Source organism: Bos taurus, chromosome 8 (assembly GCF_002263795.3).
Source record: "Bos taurus isolate L1 Dominette 01449 registration number 42190680 breed Hereford chromosome 8, ARS-UCD2.0, whole genome shotgun sequence".
NCBI lineage: Eukaryota > Metazoa > Chordata > Mammalia > Artiodactyla > Bovidae > Bos > Bos taurus.
In genome coordinates, this window is record NC_037335.1 from 71554463 (window position 1) to 71574344 (window position 19882).

Below are 19882 nucleotides of genomic sequence, written 5' to 3' on the forward strand. Positions count from 1 at the left end.
TGTATTTTTCTTTAAGAGTTTTATAGCATCTGGCCTTACATTCAGGTCTTTAATCCATTTTGAGTTTATTTTTGTGTGTGGTGTTAGTAAGCATTCTAATTTCATTCTTTTGCATGTAGCTGTCCAGTTTTCCCCGCACTACTTATTGAAGAGACTGTCTTTTCTCCACTGTATATTCTTACCTCTTTGATCACAGATTAGGTGACCATAGGCATGTGAGTTTATCTCTGGACTTTCTATTCTGTTCCATTGATTAATCTTTTGTTCTGATCTTTTGCTGTGAGTGTATAAGTATGCAAGATTTCTGTGTATTAATTTTGAATCCTGCAACTTTACCAAATTCATTGATGAGCTCTGCTGCTAAGTTGCTTCAGTCATGTCCGACTCTGTGTGATTCCAGAGACGGCAGCTCACCAGGCTCCCCCGTCCCTGGGATTCTCCAGGCAAGAACACTGGAGTGGCTTGCCATTTCCTTCTCCAATGCATGAAAGTGAAAAGTGAAAATGAAGTCGCTCAGTCGTGTCTGACTCCTAGCGACTCCATGGACTGCAGCCTACCAGGCTCCTCCGTCCATGGGATTTTCCAGGCAAGAGTACTGGAGTGGGGTGCCATTGCCTTCTCCATGATGAGCTCTAGTAGTTTTCAAATTCATTGATGAGCTCAAATTCATTAATCAGTAGTTTTATGGTAGGATCTTTAAGATTTTCTGTATAGCATCATGTCATCTGCAAACAGTGACAGTTTTTTGTATTTCTTTCCATTATGGTTTATTACAGGATATTGAATGTAGTTCCCTGAGCTATACGATGGGACCTTATTTCTTACCCATCCTATAATCGTTTGTATCTGCTAGTTCTAGACTCCATTGGCTTTTTATTATTTTTAACTATATTGTTGTTTTTTCAAAGGCTGGATTCATATTTTCCAGGTCTTCCTTATTGATTTCCAAAATGGGGGAGAGAGAAGGAGTAGAGGCATTAGAAAAAGAAGGATAGAGGTATTTGACTCAATAGAACTTGATTTGAAGTCTGATTTTTCATCTCTCTTTGTGGCTTTAACCAATACCACCCTCTGTACCTTTATTAACAAAATGAGAATGATAATAAGAATGGGTAATATTTATACACCATGTTCTACTGACCAGGCACTCTTCTCAGTGGCTCACATAGATTAACTCATTTAATCTTCTTGATAGTGGACTTCCTTGGTGGTCCAATGGTTAAGACTCTGTCTTCCAATGCAGAGGGTGTGGGTTCAATCCTTGGTAGGGGAACTAAGATCCCACATGACTCCAGGTATGGTCAAACATTTAAATAAATAAAGTTTGTTTTTTAAAAAAAACATAATCCTAAAAACTTAAAAAAAAATAATCCTCAAAATAACATTATGAGGGTATACTATCATACAGTCATCATTTTTACACAGAACAAATTGAAAGTTTAAGGCAATTAACCATATCACACAGCTGTTAACCACTGATTGCCCATCTGATGAAGACTGCATGAGAAATTAAACTTGTGATGCACATTACTTCCTGGCAGAGTAGACGTCTGACTAAGCATAGGGTGTACCTGTCACATGTGTACCCTCCAACAGGACAGCATTCCAGTATCTGCCTGTGGGCTGCTGCTAGGATAACTATGGCTTTTCTAGTTAAGTCTTCAATCTTACAGATGTTTCCAAATATTTAGATAGTCCTCATTCAAAAATAGGCCATCCAAAAGATTTTTTTAACTCCAGACATCTCTCTTGATATCATATCAAAGCAAACTATATTTCCAAGAAGAGGTATGATGCTAAAATCATGTTCTTCATGCTGGCTTTCTGTTTCATGAATCCTTTGTAGCACAGAACTACTTACCTCTCTTCTTTCCATCTATGACCTTACTGACCTTGTTTGATCCCAGGAGCCCAGGTTGCAGATAAGTCATGTTTTAGACGAAATGAAGATGGGTCAACTTATGGATACTGTCGAAAAGTGAACAACACACACATTCCCTGTAAAGCAAAGTAAGTGACCTTGCTATTTGAACTTCCTGCTCATTTTCACACATGCTGATTTATCTCATTTAAAGAGAAAGTAATTTGGACATCATTTATTTGATAAACATTCATTGAGTGACTATTACTTGCTTTATTTTAGGCTAGGCACTGAGTTAAAAAGGTAAATAGGGAATGATTCCCATTTTTCAGTTTCTCATAATGCATGCTTCAAAGGACACCAAGTATAGCTGTTGTTAAATAGAATGAATGTTTGAGAAGGAACATACCAGAGTAAATGGGCCTCGTTAGAAATGTATACACTTATTCTCCAGTATGCTTCAGATGCTTTTCCATCTACTGCATTTCATGATGATTCTATGGTAGAAATACTTATCTTCTCAGAGGAATAAGCAACACAATGATGGTACAGTTTTTTTTGTTTTTTGTTTTTTTTAACTTGCCATGGCATTCCATAAAGAAAAATGCAGTGAGGGAAAAGATTGACAATTGACCTAAAGAATTTGTTTTCCATAAAAAAATTGATAGTCTGAAAAAAGAAAAGATAAAACTCTGTAATCAATGAACTTGAGATTTTTCTATATATTTCCCTTGGATTCTACAGTTCTAAGATGATTTTTAAAAATTAAATGATAATAGGTGAAATACCTGTTCCAAACTTTGCATGTGCATACTAATGTGTAACAAGACACTGAATGAAAAAGATCAGCATTTCTCCAAGTTTTTTTTCTGTTGAAATAACACTAATTTTTCTCAAAGATAGTTATTACCAAACTATTTTGGACAGAAGATCATCTCTTGGGGAGTCTGAACCTCAAAGATGGTCATGCCTTGTGGGCTCTCCTTTATAGGAAATCAGGGGAGAATATATTAATAAAAGGCTATATGTGTGTGGGAGTAGGGTGAGTGGGTAGCAATATTTAGTATGAGAAGTTGTGATAGGGAAAAAAGGCTAGGATAATTCCATCTTTCCTCTGTAAAGTGTACACACACCGTTGTCCTGTATAAATGCTTATGTGAATACTGGATAATTTCTGCAACCAAAGGCATAAGCACGTCATTTCTTCCCACAGTCTGGCTTTCTGATCACTTGTTAATAATTTTTGCTTGTAGTGAGAAATAAGCCTGAAATTCCCTGGGTCCTAGAGCCTTCCCAGGGCTTCCTTGGTGGCTCAGAGGATGAAAAGGCTGCCTGTGATGCGGGAGACCTGGGTTGATCCCCTGGGGAAGGAAATGGCAACCCACTCCAGTATTCTTGCCTGGAGAATTCCATGGATAGAGAAAATTGGCAGGCTACATACAGTCCATGGGGTCATGGAGTCAGATATGACTGAGCAACTTTCACCTTTATAGAGCCCTCTTCTTAAAGCCCTACCTAAGTGATTCAAGAAAAATACCATCTCAAGTCTGGAAAGAATGCATGCCTTTCTCTGCTCCTCAGTGGTATTTTTTCTAAAAGCCACCAGAGTAATCAGAAGAATCTGATTCTAACACTCTCAGAAGACTTTTTTCACAACTTTCCTCTAAATTTTGCATAAAAGCAATTGATTCCAATATTGTTGGCATTGACTTTCTTCCCCTTGCTAGTGAATGCAAGGCTTTAGTGATCCCCTGGCAGTTTCATCTGAATTTGCAGGGGTTCTTTCAGGAACCCACATGATGCCTTAGAGTGTCATCCAAGGCTCAGCCTTATACTGATGCAACTATAGTCAAGAGAATTATTCTGCTGCGATTCATGCAATAAATGACCTTAGCTGAAACAAGACAGAAACTGACTTCCTAGGTGCCCTCCTTGATGTTAAGAACTGATGTTGAAGCTGAAGCTCCAATACTTTGGTCACCTGATGCAAAGAACTGACTCACTGGAAAAAACCCTGATGCTGGGAAAGATGGAAGGCAAAAGGGAAAGGGGAAGCAGAGGGTGAGATGGTTGAATAGAATCCCCAACTCAGTGGACATGAATTTGAGCAAATGTGGGAGATAGTGAAGGAGAGGGGAACCTAGCGTGCTGCAGTCCATGGGGTCCCGAAGAGGCAGACACAACTTAGTGACTGAACATCAGCAACAACACATACCCTCACATAAGGCCACATTCAAGAATCTGAAGTTAGGGTTCTGCATCCTTCCCACTGGCCAGAATTTAGGTTACTGGCCAAAGTTAGGGAATCTGGGAGACAAGGGTTTTGTTGTTGTTGTTTGTTTGTTTTTTTAGCAACACCTGGCCTTGAAAAGCATTGAATATGATGGTTCTGTTACTTAACAATAAGGGGAAAACTGGTATAATGGAGAACTAGGAGTCTTGGCCTTAGGGAAAAATACCATTAGTTAAATATGGATAGTCCAGGAGGTGATTTATATTTGTATAAAACTCCAGTTTGGATCCTGGTGTTTCAACTGCAGCAAATTTTGGCTTTTCCTCAGAGATGCCACGTGTGGGAAGTTGTTCTGTAATGGTGGCTCAGATTATCTGCCCTGGAAAGGACGAATAGTCACAATCCTGACATGTAGACTATTTGATCCTGAAGACAGCAGTGAAGAAATTGGCATGGTAATCAATGGAACCAAATGTGGAGATAAGAAGGTGAGTTGAAATTGCAGCTTTTACTCAGAATGTTCTTTCTGTTTGTTTTTTTGTTTTGTTTATTTTCTTCTCAGGGCCCCACTGTGTTTCATGAAGCACCATTTTCAAAGTAATGTTTATGCCATTCATGTATACATGACTGTGTTCTTCCCTTCAGTGTTATTTAATAAGTACCTATTATGTGCTTAGCACTAGGGTGTTAAATTTGGGCAAGTTTTATTGCCCCTAAATTGGTAGGTTCTCAGCAAATGATAGCCAGTGATAATAATAAATATAATCATAACAATACTACTTATTTTTACACACATTTTTATTTTAATCTTAGAGATGATATGATATTAACATGTTTTCCATAGATTTTTGCTTGGAATGAGTACCTTGTATCATGTGCAATGCTTACTTAGCTCAGTGCTACCTATCAGTCTATAGAGTTGAACTAAAGAAGTGGATTAAGGGAATAATCCATGAGGAATGAAGTAAGGAAATTTTCTTTAGAGAGGACTTCCTAAATATTTTATTACAAAAATTACCTAGATTCCATCTTCCTATTTTCAAAAGGGTGTTGTGATTTCTCTAATAAAAAGCAAGTTTAATAACAATGTGTGCGTGCATACTTAGTTGCTTCAGGCTTTTCCAATTCTTTGTGACCCTGTGGACTGCAGCCTGCCAGGCTCCTCTGTCCATGGGATTTCCCAGGCAAGAATACTGGAGTGGGTTGCCATTTCCTCCTCTAGGGGATCTTCCAGATCGAGGGACTGAACCCACATCTCCTCCATCTCCTGCATTGCAGGCAGGTTCTTTATCCACTGAGCCACCTGGGAAGCTCTTGATAGCATTGAAGTGAAGTGAAGGAAAGTCACTCAGTCATGTCTGACTCTTTGTGACCCCATGGACTGTAGCCTGCCAGGCTCCTCTGTCTATGGGATTTTCCAGGCAAGAGTCCTGGAGTGGATTGCCATTTCTTTCTCCAGGGAATCTTCCCAATCCAGGGATCGAACCCGAGTCTCCCACATTGTAGACAGACGCTTTACTGTCTGAGCCGCTAAAAATAAAAGATTAACTCCTGAAGAGTCAACAGTTTGCATAAGTGATATCTTTGGACATTCATATCAGTTTTTTGTTTTTTCACATCACTTTCAGGTTTGCATTAATGCAGAATGTGTGGATATGGAAAGAACTTACAAATCAGCAAATTGCTCCTCTAAGTGCAAAGGACACGCTGTAAGTAAGTCTTGACAGTGTTTCCCAAAGCTTGCTGAATCTTATGTCATTTTAGGTCAGACAGTTTGGGTGATGTTAATGTAGTGTTTCAGTGTTGAATGATTAAAACAATTAAGTTTATCCAACTCTTCAGTACTTTGATTCAATGAAAACTTCCTTCAAAGAACCTGTTACTGAAATTCCTGTGTTTTTTTTTAACGTTTTATTTTGTATTGGCATATAGCCAATTAAACAAATGATGTTGTGATAGTTTCAGGCAAATATCAAAGGGACTTGGTCACAAACACACACACACACACACACATATCCATTCTCCCCCAAACTCCCCTCCCATCCAGCCTGCCGCATAACACTGAGCAGAGTTTCCTATGCTGTAAGTAGGTCTTTGTTGGTTATCCATTTTAAATATAGCAATGTATAAATGTCCATCCCAAATTCCCTAACTATCCCTTCCCCCCCAACGACCATAATTTCATTCTCTAAGTCTGTGAGTCTCTTTCTGTTTTGTTAAGTTCATTTTTATCAATTCTTTTAGATTCCACATATAAGTATGTCATATGATATTTCTCCTTCTCTGCCTGACTTACTTCACTCAAGATGACATTTCTCTAATTTCATCCATGTTGCTGCAGATGGCATTATGAAATTCCTATTATTGATGTTTAAAATATGTAGGTAGTTGAAAGGCTGCAGAGCAGGGGTTATTCTTTTTTTTTGAAATGTACTTAATTATGGATGAATAAGCCCTTGTGTTGAGCATTAGTTCAGTGAGAAAACTAACAGAACCATTGCTCCTCTAGGTGTGTGACCATGAGCTCAAGTGTCAGTGTAAAGAAGGATGGGCCCCTCCTGACTGCTCTGATTCTTCCACGATCTTCAGTACGTAACATTACATGCCTAACTTGAGAAAATTGCTCACCTCTTCCAAGCGTTTATTTCCTATTATGTTAGATTCCATGCCTTTTTCTCTTTCTTCTTGTAATTCCTGTTCTGTAGGTAATGAATTCATGATATTAATCTCCAAAGTCTCTCATCCAACTTTTAAATCATATTTCCCACCTTATGTTTTTATATTTTACCAAAAAAATTCTTGAAATTTTATATTTGTCATTTCATTCTAATTTTCTGAGTTTTCTTGCTTTACAATTGTCCCATTTTCCTAACAGCCTTGACTGAATGTATACTAGGTTTAATATCCTCATAAAACTCTCTAAGAATATGACTTATTATTTTTGCAGGTTCAGTCTCTTCTCCAGATTACCTCTATTTCTTTTGAGTTGAACTTTTTTTTTTTTCACTCTCTCTTCTCTTATATTGCACGGTGCTATTTTTCTTCAGGATATATGATCCTTCATTGAATGTGGGATTCAGTTCACTTCAGTTCAGTTCAGTCACTCAGTCATGTCCGACTCTTTGTGATCCCATGAATCGCAGAACGCCAGGCCTCCCTGTCCATCACCATCTCCTGGAGTTCACTCAGACTCACATCCATTGAGTCGGTGATGCCATCCAGCCATCTCATCCTCTGTCATCCCCTTCTCCTCCTGCCCCCAATTCCTCCCAGCATCAGAGTCTTTTCCAATGAGTCAACTCTCATTGGAGGTGGCCAAAGTACTGGAGTTTCAGCTTTAGCATCAGTCCTTCTAAAGAACACCCAGGGCTGATCTCCTTCAGAATGGACTGGTTGGATCTCCTTGCAGTCCAAGGGACTCTCAAGAGTCTTCTCCAACACCACAGTTCAAAAGCTTCAATTCTTCGGCACTCAGTTTTCTTCACAGTCCAACTCTTACACAAATACATGATCACTGGAAAAACCATAGCCTTGACTAGACGGACCTTTGTTGGCAAAGTAATGTCTCTGCTTTTGAATATGCTATCTAGGTTGGTCATAACTTTCCTTCCAAGGAGTAAGCGTCTTTTAATTTTTTGACTTGAATCAGCTCACAGGGGTTTTCTTGGCATGTGTGCATGCTTGTTGGACCTTAACTCTCCTGATGGGAGATCTGCCTGAGAACTCTGTCAGTAGGCAGATCTTCCTATAGACCTCAGACCTTCTCTGTAGAAACAGCCAGAGTAGAGAGCCTCACCTCCAGTTGCCATGGTGATGAATACCCTGCCCTGAGGACAGAGCTCTTCATTACATTTACTTTTAGAAACAGCTGCTCTTCCTCAGGACCCCTTCCTATTGCTTTATAACCTTTAAGCGGTTTGGCATAAATAGAATTGTTATATTTTAGCAACTCTTGTGGGTCAGTAGTGATAACACATTGAAAATTTCATTTAAATTCTTTTTATAGCTAGTAATAATGATAGAATCTTTTCTTAATTTTTTTGGCCATTGGTATTTTCTCTTTTACGAAATATTTGTTCATGCCATTTTGTGTATTTTTCTATTGGGTATCTCCCCGACCCCCTATTAACTTGTTTAATTTTAATATACTCGATATAAGCTATTTTTCAGTTATACATGCTGCAAATAGCTCCCTTCATTGTGTTTTCTCACTCTTTGTGATGTCATGTGATTAAAGAAGCTTTTAATTGTAATGTAGTCAATTTGTTTATCATTTCCTTGATGATTGGTTTTCCTTTTTGTGTCCTTTTTAAGGAATTTTTTTCTATCTTGAAGTTATGAATGTATATATGATCTTCTGAAAAGGATTATTTTATTGCTTTTTCAAATTTAAATCTATAGTGTATCTGGAATTATTTTGTTTATGATACAAGTGTTCAATTTCACTTTTATCCCAGATAGACACTCAATTGTCACACCATCATTTATGTAATAGATCTGTGCTGTGCTAAATCATTTCAGTAGTGTGATCTCTCTGTGATCCCATGGACTGTAACCCACCAGGCTCCTCTGTCCATGGGATTCTCCAGGAAAGAATACTGGAGTGGGTTGTCATGCCCTTCTCCAGAGGATCTTCCTGACCCAGGAATCAATCCCTTGTCTCTTGTGTCTCCTGAACTGGCAAGTGGGTTCTTTACCACTAGCACCACCTGGGAAGCCCATGTAATAGATCACCCTTCCTTAATGCTTTATAGTACCAATTTTCCAATAAAGCACATGTGTCTGCATGTGTGTCTTTCTGGGATATTTCTACTTTTCTGGGGATTCTATTTGACTATCCATATGCCAGTATAAGGCCTTCATAGGTGACTCAGTGATAAAGAATCCTCCTGCCATTGCAGAAGATGCGGGTTCAGTCCCTGCATTGGGAGGAAATTTCCTCCTCCTGGAAGAGGAAATGACAACTCACTCCAGTATTCTTGCCTGGAGAATCCCAGGGACAGAGGAGCCTGGTAGGCTACAGTCCATGGGGTCACAAAGAGTCTGACATGACTGACCACACACATGCCAGTATAATATTCTTTTATTATTGTATATTTAAAATAAGTTTGTTATCTTAGAGGCAGTCCTTTAATTTTGTTCTTCAAGAATGTGTCGGCTATTAGCTTTTGTACTTCCACATATTTTTTACAGTCAGATTTTCAAGTTACACACACAATTCCTGTTGGAATTTAGTTAGTCTAAACTGTATCTATAGATTCACTTGGGGAAGAATGAGCATATATAAAATATTGAATTCCAAACCTAGTACATGAAATAAGTATCCATTTACTTAGCATTCTTTAATTTTGCCAAATAATATTCAATGATTTTCACCATAGAATTTTTATATATAATATATATTAATTGGATTTTTAAGAAACTACCACACAATTGCACTCATCTCACACGCTAGTAAAGTAATGCTCAAAATTCTCCAAGCCAGGCTTCAGCAATAAATAGTGAACCGTGAACTTCCAGTTGTTTAAGCTGGATTTAGGAAAGGCAGAGGAACCAGAGATCAAATTGCCAACATCTGCTGGATCATCAAAAAAGCAAGAGAGTTCCAGAAGAACATCTATTTCTGCTTTATTGAGTATGCCAAAGCCTTTAACTGTGTGGATCACCATAAACTGTGGAAAATTCTGAAAGAGATGGGAATACCAGGCCACCTGACCTGCCTCTTAAGAAACCTATATGCAGGTCAGGAAGCAACAATTAGAACTAGACATGGAACAACAGACTGGTTCCAAATAGGAAAAGGAGTACGTCAAGGCTGTATATTGTCACCCTGCTTATTTAACTTATATGCAGAGTACATCAGAGAAGGTGATGGCACCCCACTCCAGTACTCTCACCTGGAAAATCCCATGGATGGAGGAGCCTGGTAGGCTGCAGCCCATGAGGTCATGAAGAGTTGGACACAACTGAGCGACTGCACTGAACTGAACTGAGAATATAGAACTTCAACTAATTTTTGTGTATTTAGTTTTATATGAAGCACCTCTGCTAACCTGTTGATAATTTTAGTAACTTATAAATTCTTTTAAATTTTCTACATATTCAGTCATACTGTTTGAGAAAAATGACAGTTTTGCTACTTCCTCTTGTACTTTTTTTCCTTGTGCAATGTTGAACAGAAGTAGCAAGAGATAGCAAGCCTCTTTATTTCTTTCCCTATCTTAGGAAAGACTTTCAGTATTTTGCCCTGTTATCTAAAGGTATTCTTTCATATTAGATCCTCTTCATCTGACTAAGAAAATTCACTTCTATTCCTAGTTTGCTAAGAATCATATCAGGTACTTTTTATGTATTGGTTAAGATTTTTAACTCTTTACTCTGTTGGTATTGCAAAATAAATTGATTGATACTTGAACATTTATCTAACTTTGCATTCCTTGCATAAACCCAACATGGAAATATTTAATAGCTCTTATAAATATGCTAGAGCCATGAAGAGATACCCCATGTCCATGGTAAGAGAAACCCAAGTAAGGCGGTAGGTGTTGCAAGAGGGCATCAGAGGGCAGACACACTGAAACCATAATCACAGAAAACTAGTCAATCTAATCACACGGACCACAGCCTTGTCTAACTCAATGAAACTAAGCCATGCTGTGTGGGGCCACCCAAGACAGGCGGGTCATGGTGGAGAAGTCTGACAGAATGTGGTCCACTGGAGAAGGGGACGGCAAACCACTTCGTATTCTTGTCTTGAGAACCCCATGAATAGTATGAAAAGACAAAATGATGGAATACTGAAAGGGGAACTCCCCAGGTCAGTAAGTGTCCAATATGCTACTGGAGATCAGTGGAGAAATAACTCCAGAAAGACTGAAGGGATGGAGCCAAAGCAAAAACAATACCCAGTTGTGGATGTGACTGGTAATAGAAGCAAGGTCTGATGCTGTAAAGAGCAATATTGCATAGGAACCTGGAATGTCAGGTCCATGAATCAAGGCAAATTGGAAGTGGTCAAACAGGAGATGGCAAGAGTGAATGTCGACATTCTAGGAATCAGCGAACTGAAATGGACTGGAATGGGTGAATTTAACTCAGATGACCATTATATCTACTACTGTGGGCAGGAATCCCTTAGAAGAAATGCAGTAGCCATCATGGTCAACAAAAGAGTCCAAAAAGCAGTACTTGGATGCAATCTCAAAAACAACATAATGATCTGTGTTCGTTTCCAAGGCAAACCATTCAATATCACAGTAATCCAAGTCTATGCTCCAACCAGTAACGCTGAAGAAGCTGAAGTTGAACAGTTCTATGAAGACCTACAAGACCTTTTAAAACTAACACCCAAAAAAAGATGTCCTTTTCATTATAGGGGACTGGAATGCAAAAGTAGGAAGTCAAGAAACACCTGGAGTAACAGGCAAATTTGGCCTTGGAATACGGAATAAAGCAGGGCAAAGGTTAACAGAGTTTTGCCAAGAGAACGCACTGGTCATAGCAAACACCCTTTTCCAACAACATGAGAGAAGACTCTACACATGGACATCACCAGATGGTCAACACCAAAATCAGATTGATTATATTCTTTGCAGCCAAAGATGGAGAAGCTCTATACAGTCAGCAAAAACAAGACTGGAGCTGACTGTGGCTCAGATCATGAACTCCTTATTGCCAAATTCAGACTGAAATTGAAGAAAGTAGGGGAAACCACTAGACCATTCAAGTATGACCTAAATCAAATCCCTTATGATTATACAGTGGAAGTGAGAAATAGATTTAAGGGACTAGATCTGAAAGAGTGAGTGCCTGATGAACTATGGAATGAGGTTCGTGACATTGTACAGGAGACAGGGATCAAGACCATCCCCATGGAAAAGAAATGCAAAAAAGCAAAATGGCTGTCTGGGGAGGCCTTACAAATAGCTGTGAAAAGAAGAGAAGTGAAAAGCAAAGGAGAAAAGGAAAGATATAAGCATCTGAATGCAGAGTTTCAAAGAATAGCAAGAAGAGATAAGAAAGTCTTCCTCAGCAATCAGTGCAAAGAAATAGAGGAAAACAACAGAATGGGAAAGACTAGGGATCTCTTCAAGAAAATCAGAGATACCAAGGAAATATTTCATGCAAAGATGGGCTCGATAAAGGACAGAAATGGTATGGACCTAACAGAAGCAGAAGATATTAAGAAGAGGTGGCAAGAATACACGGAAGAACTGTACAAAAAAGAGCTTCATGACCCAGATAATCACGATGGTGTGATCACTGACCTAGAGCCAGACATCCTGGAATGTGAAGTCAAGTGGGCCTTAGAAAGCATCACTATGAACAAAGCTAGTGGAGGTGATGGAATTCCAGTTGAGCGATTCCAAATCCTGAAAGATGATGCTGTGAAAGTGCTACACTGATTATGCCAGCAAATTTGGAAAACTCAGCAGTGGCCACAGGACTGGAAAAGGTCAGTTTTCATTCCAATCCCAAAGAAAGGCAATGCCAAAAAATGGTCAAACTGCTGCACAATTGCATTCATCTCACACGCTAGTAAAGTAATGCTCAAAATTCTCCAAGCCAGGCTTCAGCGATACGTGAACTGTCAACTTCTAGATGTTCAAGCTGGTTTCAGAAAAGGCAGAGGAACCAGAGATCAAATTGCCAACATCCACTGGATCATGGAAAAAGCAAGAGAGTTCCAGAAAAACATCTATTTCTGCTTTATTGACTATGCCAAAGCCTTTGACTGTGTGGATCACAATCAACTGTGGAAAATTCTGAAAGAGATGGGAATACCAGACCACCTGACCTGCCTCTTGAGAAACCTGTATACAGGTCAGGAAGCAACAGTTAGAACTGGACATGGAACAACAGACTGGTTCCAAATAGGAAAAGGAGTGCATCAAGGCTGTGTTTTGTCACCCTGTTTATTTAATTTATATGCAGAGTACATCATGAGAAACACTGGGCTGGAAGAAGCACAAGCTGGAATCAAGATTGCTGGGAGAAATATCAATAACCTCAGATATACAGATGACACCACCCTTATGGCAGAAAGTGAAGAAAAACTAAAGAGCCTCTTGATGAAAGTGAAAGAGGAGAGTGAAAAAGTTGGCTTAAAGCTCAACGTTCAGAAAACTAAGATCATGGCATCTGGTCCCATCACTTCATGGGAAATAGATGGGGAAATAGTGGAAACAGTGTCAGACTTTATTTTTTAGGCTCCAAAATCACTGCAGATGTTGATTGCAGCCATGAAGTTAAAAGATGCTTACTCCTTGGAAGGAAAGTTATGACCAACCTAGATAGTGTATTGAAAAGCAGAGACATTACTTTGCCAACAAAGGTCCGTCTAGTCAAGGCTATGGTTTTTCCAGTGGTCATGTATGGATGTGAGAGTTGGACTGTGAAGGAAGCTGAGCACCGAAGAATTTATGCTTTTGAACTGTGGTGTTGGAGAAGACTCTTGAGAGTCCCTTGGACTGCAAGGAGATCCAACCAGTCCATTCTAAAGGAGATCAGTCCTGAGTGTTCTTTGGAAGGACTGATGCTAAAGCTGAAACTCCAGTACTTTGGCCACCTCATGCAAAGAGTTGACTCACTGGAAAAGACTCTGATGCTGGGAGGGATTGGTGGCAGGAGGAGAAGGGGACAACAGAGGATAAGATGGCTGGATGGCATCACCGACTCAATGGATATGAGTCTCAGTGAACTCTGGGAGATGGTGATGGACAGGGAGGCCTGGCGTGCTGTGATTCATGGGGTTGCAAAGAATTCAACATGAGTGAGTGACTGAACTGAACTGAACTGAATAGGTACTGATGGGTGATGTTTGCTATTACTTTATGTTCATGGGTTATGCCTATGATTTTCTCATAGTGTCTTTGTAAATCTGAGTACAGGATTATGCTAGTCATATTAAATAAAATGGAGTGTTCTCATTTATTTAAATTCCCTGGAAAAATTTGTATAAGAATGGAAGACTCTCCTTAAACATCTGGTTAGAACTTGTCAGTAAGCCAAGTGGGCCTAGAGTTCTGAACAATATTTTAATTAAAGATCCAATGTCTTTAGTAGTTATAAGAATCTTCAGGTTTTTTATATCTTCTTATACAAGTTTTAGTATATTTTACTAGACATTTTCCTCATTCACTTCAATTTCAGTGTTTTGGTTTAAAATTCCTCATAATACTTACTTATCTTTTCAATATCTATAGGATTTGTAGCATGTTTTTTTTTATCGTTTTTTTTTGTATTACCATAACAAAATTTTAAAACTTTAATTATTCTTTATGGTTTGTTTTTCTTTTTCATACTTTTTTTTTGCTATTTCAAATTCTGCTTTATACAATTCCCTTTCCTTAAGTTTATTTCATCTTAAAATTCTTGAAAGAAATCTTTGCCTCATTACTTTTCAGTTTGTAGCCCATATGGTAACTGATATTTTCATTATCATTTGATTCAAATTATTTTCAATTTTCCATTTGCTTTCTTTGGCCCTTTAAATGTTTAGTTTTATATTTCTTAATGTATATGCATATACAGATTATCTAGCTATTGTTAATGTTATATGCAGCATAATTCCATAGGGATCAGAAAATCTACAGTGTTGAGAATGTGTTGAAATTTATTGACACTTTCTATGACTCAGCATATGCCCATATTGTAGGTGTTCTGTCTGTGCACAAAAAAAATATGTATTATGCAGTTATGTGCAGTGTTTTCCATGTTTTTTAATCCATGTTTGTTAGTTGTGTGTAATATATTAATCATTACTGATATCTTGTTTGTTTGTTGTACCGATTACAGAGCCACAAGTGTTAAAATCCCCACTATAATTGTGAACTCGGCTATCACTTCTGGTTCTATTCAGTTCAGTTCAGTTCAGTTCACTTCAGTCCAGGTACTCAGTTGTGTTCGATTTTTGCGACCCAATGGACTGAAGGCTTCTCTGTTTTTCACCAACTCCCAGAGCTTGCTCAAACTCGTGTCCAACGAGTTTGGTGATGCCATCCAACCATCTCACCCTCTGTCATCTCCTTCTCCTCCTGCCCACAATCTTTCCCAGCCTCAGAATCTTTTCCAATGAGTCAGCTCTTTGCATCAGGTAGCCAAAGTATTGGAGCTTCAGCTTCAGCATCAGTCCTTCCAATGAATATTCAGGACTCATTTGCTTTAGGATTGACTGGTTGGATCTCCTTGCAGTCCAAGGGACTCTCAAGAGTCTTCTCTAGCACCACAGTTCAAAAGCATCAATTCTTCAACACTCCACTTTCTTTATGGTCCAACTCTCACATTCATACATGACTACTGAAACAATCATAGCTTTGACTAGACAGACCTTTGTCAGTAAAATAATGTCTCTGCTTTTTAGTATGCTGTCTAGGTTTGTCATAGCTTTTCTTCCAAAGAGAAAGCATCTTTTAATTTCATGGCTACAGTCACCATCTGCAGTGATTTTGCAGCCTAAGAAAATTCTGGGTCTATTAATGCATATGTATTTTGAGACCTTGATATCTGCTACAAAAAAGACTTAGAATTGTATGTCTTCCCAGTGAATTAATACTCTTGTCATTATGAAATGCTTGTGTGTATCTCTAGTTTTCTTGCCTTTTAAAGTCTACAGATCATGGAGAAAAATATAGCTGTACCATATTTATTTTGGTCTATATTGTTTTGGTTTAACTTTTTTCTTACTTTTATTTTCATCCTTTCTTAAACCTCATGTTTTACATCTGCCTCTCATTTTAAAAATACAAATATATTTAAAATTTTTAGATTGATAATACTTTTTAAAAAACCTGGTCCATTTAAATTAAATATAATTACTGATATACTTGAGTGTATTCTTCCTATCGGTCTCTTCCTTTTTCTCTTCTTTCTCATCTTATGGGCATCATAAGGATTTTAATCACTCCAGTTTTCTTTTTATTAATTTGGAGATTATGCATTTATTTTGTATTCCTTTAGTGGCCATCATAAAAATTTCCACTTTATTACTTTTAATGTAGACTTTACTTTTTAGAGCAGCTTTTAACTCCACAGGAAAACTGAGTAGAAAGTCCAAAGGTTTCCCATATATCCTGCCCCACATGTGCACAGTCATCCCCACCGCTAACATCCCCCACCAGAGTGCAATGTTTGTTACAGTTACTGAACCTACATGGAGGCATGATTATCACCCAAAGTCTACAGTTTACATTAAGGTTTGGTCTTGGTTTATTTACTCTTCATTCTTTTGTGCATTTCTGGGCTTTCATCCAGAATCATTTTCCTTTCTGTCTTTATGAGTTCCTGCTCTCTCACACTAAACTAATTTTCTCTCATTCCAGAGTAATTTCCCCCCATTCTTTAGCACTTCTGTGTTTTTAGGAAGCTTTTTTTTTTTTTTTAGTTCAATTTGCTGTTTTTAGTAAGAGAGCTGGTTCAAATTTCCTAGACCTACGTTTCCAGAAATAGAAAAGGCTGTGTTTTCTGTTCAGACACTGCCATCTTCAACTATAAAGCTGCTTCCTGTTATAACACTCTCCATCCGTGATGGCCCAGCTTTATCCCTAGACCACGACCTTTCAAATTATGGGTGTCTGTGAAGTACTGCTGAGTTCATTTAAAAAGTTCTGAACATATCTATACTATTTCTAACACAAATACCTTATAATTGTATTTCCTTTGTTTTTTTGAATAGAAATTTTTATGGAGGGTAGAGAGTATTCAGTATTTGAACAATTATTATCTTGCCTAGAATTCTACTTCTGAGGTCTCTACCTTTCTGCATGCATGTGTGTTCATGTTTGTGAGCTTGTCTTGCATTTATGCAAAAAAAAAGTATTCTTATTATTGATTTAGTGATCTCTGTAATGAGAGAGCCGTCAGTAGCCGCTAGCATTGCTCTTCAAACTTGTACCCCTGAGTCTTTGTGGTTTCAGATTATCATGAGAAATTAATACATGAGATAACAAAAGATTAAAGTTGCATTCATTAACTAGACTGTAGATAAAATAGAAAACATCTAATAACCCCCCAAATATAATTCGTATATAAAGCAAACGTCAATAGAACTTTCACTTATGTCCCATCTATCAGTTATCAATTATCCATCTGTTCTCTTTTTTATGTCTCAGCTTCTTATTTGCTCCTGAGAAGAATAGGATTTCAAAACTTCAGGTTATTTTTACTTGCTTTATTCCACGGTTGAATTTTTAAAAATGTTTCTTTCCTCTTCTGCCATCCCCCTTACTTCATATACTTTCTGATTTTCCAGCCTTTTGTTTTCAATTTATTCCTTCTAAGAATTCTCAGTTATTTTGATGCTTTACCAATCTCATGTAAAATGTTCTGCATAGATATCCTCTTTAGCCCCTTTATGTAAATAACATTATGATAATCATTATCAAGATACATTTTCATTTTACTGGTTATGAGAGATTTTCCAGGAAACACATGTTCTTTGGAAAAAGGGTCGATGACGTTTGTGATAAAGAAATCAGGACCAGTGTGATGTGTATTTGTGAACTGATCATATTTTCATGAGGCCCTTGTTCTCTTTGTTGCAGACTTCTCCATTGTGGTTGGGGTGCTGCTCCCTGTGGCTGTCATATTTGTGATGCTTGCTATAGTAATCCGATGCCGAAGCTCCAGAGAAAAGCAGAAGTTAGTCCAGAGGTAGGCCCTGCTTTGGGGACAGCTAATTCACTCTAAATGTAAGGACCCAAATTATCAAATTTCATTTCATTTTAGTTTGCTTCAAATACTCAGAAATAAGTACAGATACATTTTTCTTAGAGCAGATGCTTGGTATTCTGTTTATTGGGGCCTGCTTTTTTTCTTCTGTTCATCACTGTTTATAATTCATAAGAAGAACTCTCATTATTAAAGATTTTAACATCATTATACAAATATAGTCTTTAAAATGTATTGATGACAGCTTTATGGCAAGTACCTTGCTTAGCCCTTTTGCATATATTATGTCACTTAATCTTCATAAGAACATTTAATTTTCACAAGGAAATAAGATTTAAATATTAGTATTTCCACTTTATAGATGAAAAGGTATTATATATTTATCCTCACAACAATCCTGCAAGGTTAGGGACTTCACATTTTTACTGATGTGGAAAGAGAAGCTCAGGGAGGTAAGCAAGCATGTTTAAAGTCTTACAACCTAAGTAATGAAATCTAGATTTGCATCTACATCAGTCAGTCTTTCAAACATAATCTTGACACTACAGTATCTTTCCAGCATTTTCAAAAGACTGACTTATTCACTAGAATGGGCTTCTGATAAATATCGAATGAATAAAATAAATCTTTATTTATTTAAAAGACATAATTTAGATAAAAGTTGGACTCAAGACCATCATTATTAGATATCATGGTTCGGTAGAGAATCAAAAAGAAAATCAGTGGTGATGATTATGAATTACAGAAAAGGGAAACCTGGAGGATGTCCTAGGGAGCAGATGAAAAGCCCATCAGTTACCAAGGACACATAAGGGCAAAGGAAACGAACAGACTTCTCTCAAATCTCCCTCTTGTGGTGAAGACACTGCTAAGTCACTGTGAATGCTATGCTTTTACATACAGGCCACTGTCTACCACTGATGCCGGCCTACACAATCAGAAGAGGAAACCACAGATGGCCAAGACTGTTCAACCCCAAGAGGTGAACCATAGTCTGTAGTGTGTTTTCTGTGGACCCCAGCTTATGATCCTCTCTCTCTCTTTAGTTGTCATTTCTACTCAGCAATGTTTTACAAATCTATTTCACTAGTATTAGTACTAGTATGTAGCAAGGACTGCAAGCTTTGTAACTACACATTCAGAAAGTTCGCCTTTGCCTTTTGTTAAATGCAAAAGACTCTCTAAAATGTAGAGGCTGCTTTGCTGTGGTTTACAAAAGGCAACAAGAATAAAGAAAAAAAAGAAAGGTAGATGCCAGCTTCCTCTCCCTCCCTTTGTCTCTCTCTGTGTGATTCTAGGTTGACTCCTTATTCCTTTTGCAATATCCTGATAATGAAAATAATATGCATACTTATGGGCTTCCCAGGTGGTTCTAGTGGTAAAGAATCTGCCTGCCAATGCAGGAGACACCAGACAAGGTTTTGATCCCTGGGTCAGGAAGATCCCCTGCAAGAGGGCATGGCAACCCACTCCAGTATTCTTGCCTGGAGAATCCCATGGACAGAAGACCCTGGCAGGCAACAGTTCAAAGAGTTGAACATGACTTAGCGACTATAACAGCAACAACATGTAGGCTTTATGACAATACATGCAATATGTATAATCTTTAATGCCCTAGTTGTGTCCTGCAAGTTTAGAAATTTAGATAGCAATTGATTAATGATAATGACATTGATAATAATGTTTTTGATGGAAACATAACCATCTCTGATAGCTTTGTACCCAGCAGAGTGCAGAGATTGGGTCACTATGATTGTCCCTCCAGTTTCTCGGTGCCATCTTAGTTCTGAGCTCACATTATCAGAAAGGTGCTTATTTGGAAGCTGAAATTAGGAAACTTATTATTTCATTTTTTTAAATTTATTTATTTTTATCAAATGAAAGATTCTTTAAATTCTATAGTGCTTTACAATTTTCAAAGTTTAATATAACTATTTTATGGACATATGATGAACATAGCTTTCTACGTCTGTTGGCATTGAGTTTATTTCTGAACTGTATGTACACACCTAAATGGAAGCAGTAAACATACGTGCATGCATGCTGAGTCACTTTTGTCATGTCTGACTCTTTGTGACTTCATGGACCATAGTCTGTTGGGCTCCTCTCTCCATGGGATT

At 37.9% G+C, this 19882-nt stretch overlaps 1 protein-coding gene across 5 annotated transcripts in view; it reads left to right on the forward strand.

Moving 5' to 3' along the window:
* The window catches only part of ADAMDEC1 (ADAM-like, decysin 1), a 125337-nt gene that overhangs the window by 57525 nt on the left and 47930 nt on the right, over positions 1-19882 (forward strand). For 4 of the 5 annotated variants that reach the window (XM_010808061.4, XM_005210280.5, XM_010808060.4 and 1 more), the window contains exons 15-20: positions 1908-2010; positions 4423-4582; positions 5723-5803; positions 6604-6682; positions 17636-17744; positions 18666-18744. In XM_010808061.4, the coding sequence (XP_010806363.1) occupies positions 1908-2010; positions 4423-4582; positions 5723-5803; positions 6604-6682; positions 17636-17744; positions 18666-18744 (611 nt within the window). Of the gene's footprint in view, positions 1-928; positions 998-1907; positions 2011-4422; positions 4583-5722; positions 5804-6603; positions 6683-17635; positions 17745-18665; positions 18745-19882 lie in introns of those variants that run through there. The other variant, XR_001500869.3, reaches the window with a different exon arrangement.